Raw genomic sequence first — 3,195 nt, forward strand, 5'->3', positions numbered from 1 at the left:
GGATTATGATGGAAAATGGGAAATACGACTTTTGGCAAATATTCGATATTTTCGATGGGAATTTTCATCATAACTTGGCATCATCATAAAAACGATCACAAAGATAAAAGAACAACTGTATTAAGCAACTAAAATTTTGCATAAAATGGGTAAAAAATAAATTGCAATTTTGAACGCCAGTGGATTGAAGATTTCGCCACGAGCTTAGCACTGTGTGGCCTTCTACCTTTCGAGCATTATTTATTTAGGTATAATTTTTTTATACAACATTGCTAAAAAGTTGCCTACTAAAATACGCATATTCATTTAGTCCTGTTTCTTTCCGTCGTCGAAGTAAACTGACCGCAGCAAGGTAAAATAACTTATCGAGGTGCTTAGAATCTGAAAAGGATGTGATTAATTGTGTTTTTCCACAACATTTGCTGCACATACGGCCGTAAAACTTTGCAAGGACAACGTTGAGAATTTGAAAGCCGTAATCCTTACGGGTTGTTGGCTGCAGAGGATCATAAACGAAATATGATTTCGGATTCGTTTGCTCGTTGGCGCGGGGGAATCAGACTCAATGCGATCGGATCCTTCCCATTGGCATTCATACAGAATTTGGGCTGTCAAAGTGGACTGTTTAATGGAAATAACATAGATTAATTGGTTAAAAATAGGAAATCAGTGCACATCTTGCCTGTTTTATCAATGCGTCTCCATTCTCGCAAAGCACGTATAATTGTGAAAGGGCCGATGATATGTAAATTATGAACTTCACATAGTCTCCAATGAACATATTTCTACCCTGATAAAGTTGGAAAGAAAATCTCGTCATTATACGAATATATCAACTTATTAGGCTTACAGTTATTATCTGAAACCCAACCATGCAGATAAGAACTGATGAAATCATTAGATTGGCCAAGAGAATCGGATTGAAGAAGTCCTCCAGGCGCTTGGCGAAACTATTATCAAAATCATAATACAATAATACACATAATACCATCATTGTAATTGAAAAATGCCCAATACCAACTTGATAATATTATTGTGCTTTTCCACAATACGTTTGAGGCGCTCCAGCTGAATGGTCTCGGCCAAATCCGCATTGGAACCCCTGAATAGTCCGGCAATTCGTTGGTGTAGCAGTTGGAATTGGCCACAAGTGTAGGTAATGAAGAAGCCAAAGATGGTGTCCTCTGCAAACAATGTGGTGACCACGCAGATTCCCGCGTAGGAGGTGAACACATAGGTCAGCACATAGCGGATTGAGCTGCTTTGGGCATCGTACGGAAAGATCATCTTGTAGGGAAACGGCTTGTTCTGCGCATCGAAGGCGGGTCCAAAGAAGATCTCGACCAGCGGCAGGACACAGTACATTATAATCAGGCAGGACAGCAAGGATGTCATTATGGTGAACGTAGCCATGCGCCTGCGACACTCCGCAGCAACACTGTTTTTTGAAGAGCTGTTAGGAGGAAGGTAGCCAATATATTTCAATAAGGATTTTAATGAAAATTCAGTTGCAGGCAGGAAATTTCCTAGCGAAAGCATGCGAAATGTGAGCTTTATTTAACAAAAACGTAGCATACTTTTCTGCGCTTTCAGCTAAGCAAGATTGCAAGCCTCTGGATTTTAATGGGATGAATATTAGACATGGTTGAACGGACTTACTCAGGTATCCAAATTTCGTAGGAGAAGTTCTCAATCAGCTGGCGGAATTTGCTCTGATTGAGGCGCAGGTGAAGCAGCCGGACGAAGTTCAGGATTCCCATGAAGGTGGTGCAGCAGTTCTCCGTGGTGATGATGATATCCGAAAGGTGGTTCAGCAGAAAAGTGGTCTGGAAACTGATTGTTATGCCCACGGATGCAACAACGTACCACGCCCACACTATGTAGGCGGTGGCCAAAAAGGATTGCCTCTTCCATGGCCTCGATGATTCGCTTACTGGCCAGGAGCCATTCAGTTTCAGCCAAACGCACTGAATGGGAAAACTGAGCGCCTTGTAGGGATACGAGTAGAACATGACTTTGTGGAAAATGCCAAGGCACTCGGTGTTAAAACTAGGCATTTCCCACTTTTATAGTTCACTTGCTGCGCCCTGAAATTACTCCTTCTACCATTTTCCCTAATTACACAGTAAATATTTTAGAAAGCGTTTGCACACAAGGCATGTACTTACCACCTCATTAAGTGCTTAAATGAAATTTTGATCAAACGCATTTTCCAAGTAGCTGTGTGCCTGGGAAATCCTACGAATCTATACTACTTCTGCGGCCACAAATAAGTGGCGAAAACTTGTGAATAGGTGTGTGTTTTAATTTGCCGTAGAAATTGGCTGTATTTTAAAGAACCAAATGCTTGGTTTCACTCGAAAAACAAGCGAGTAAAGTGCACAGATACTCGTGTCAATTAGTTTCCAATTTACTTTATTACAATTGAAGCGTAAAATAAACGAATAAACACAACTTTCACACAGCCGAGCTTCAACAGTACACTAAATATTTTTATAAAATTTCATTTGGAATATGGTTAATTGCATTAGTATGCCTGCGATATGGCAAGTTTCCATGACAGAAAGCCATTTACACTGGCCATCAATGTAGTCCGTATTTATTTTTAGGCTTTATTTACCCTAACTTAATTTCAAAATCCGTTTACATAAATCAGGTCACATTGAGCTAGGCGGCGGGGGGCGTGGCCAATCTGTGAAGCCCACTGGCATGGAGCACTGCAGACCCAGTTCCCTGTCCATTGTGCTGGCCAAGATCTCGACGGCCAGATAGACAGGCAGACAGGCAGACAGACGAAGGGAGGCAGAGAGACAGAGAGACAGACACGGCTAGATGGAAATGTACGTAGGCGTAGGTGTATACTATACTTCCTTTTACAATTACGCACCTTTGCACGAATACAATATACCCTTTTGCTCCACATAACAGGCATAAACAGACGTACCCGGATTGTAAGCTCGTCGGGGCCAAGGATTGGATTTTTTCCGACTTTCGGCGAGAGAGCAGCGATTCCGTGCCGACTGCTGCAGAGCCAGGGAACCCGAACATCCCAGCATCCAACGCATCCGAGGACCGAGAGGACATGGCCCACAACCCGAGAGAGCCGAGATGCTGAGACGAGAACCAGCCGGGTGGGGATGGGATGGGATGGGATGGGATGGGATGGGATGGCCGGGATTGGGAATCTCCCAGTTG

The 3,195-nt window shown here is 42.9% G+C and overlaps 1 protein-coding gene and 1 long non-coding RNA gene across 4 annotated transcripts; one reads left to right on the plus strand and one right to left on the minus strand.

Moving 5' to 3' along the window:
- Positions 1-184: 184 nt before the first annotated feature.
- LOC6550669 (odorant receptor 13a) lies at positions 185-2,077 on the minus strand. 3 transcript variants are annotated; one of them, XM_001977961.2, is made up of 6 exons: positions 1,660-2,075; positions 1,022-1,453; positions 851-950; positions 683-790; positions 433-621; positions 185-381 (listed from the first exon to the last, which is right to left on the minus strand). In XM_001977961.2, exons 1-6 carry the CDS (start codon positions 2,055-2,057, stop codon positions 307-309), a joined length of 1,302 nt encoding a protein of 433 aa, XP_001977997.2. In that variant the 5' UTR covers positions 2,058-2,075; the 3' UTR covers positions 185-306. The 3 variants fall into 3 exon arrangements, with proteins under 3 accessions (XP_001977997.2, XP_026837825.1, XP_026837824.1); XM_026982024.1 differs by lacking the exon at positions 1,660-2,075 and having other exon boundaries at positions 1,018-1,263; XM_026982023.1 differs by lacking the exons at positions 185-381; positions 433-621 and having other exon boundaries at positions 752-790; positions 1,018-1,453; positions 1,660-2,077.
- Positions 2,078-2,215: 138 nt separating this feature from the next.
- Positions 2,216-2,986, plus strand: LOC113564488. The gene is made up of 3 exons (XR_003408019.1): positions 2,216-2,294; positions 2,657-2,840; positions 2,929-2,986. It is a non-coding gene; the product is annotated as an uncharacterized LOC113564488 (long non-coding RNA).
- Positions 2,987-3,195: the final 209 nt, after the last annotated feature.

This window comes from Drosophila erecta, unplaced genomic scaffold, assembly GCF_003286155.1.
Source record: "Drosophila erecta strain 14021-0224.00,06,07 unplaced genomic scaffold, DereRS2 tig00000126-arrow-pilon, whole genome shotgun sequence".
NCBI classification, from domain to species: Eukaryota; Metazoa; Arthropoda; class Insecta; order Diptera; family Drosophilidae; genus Drosophila; species Drosophila erecta.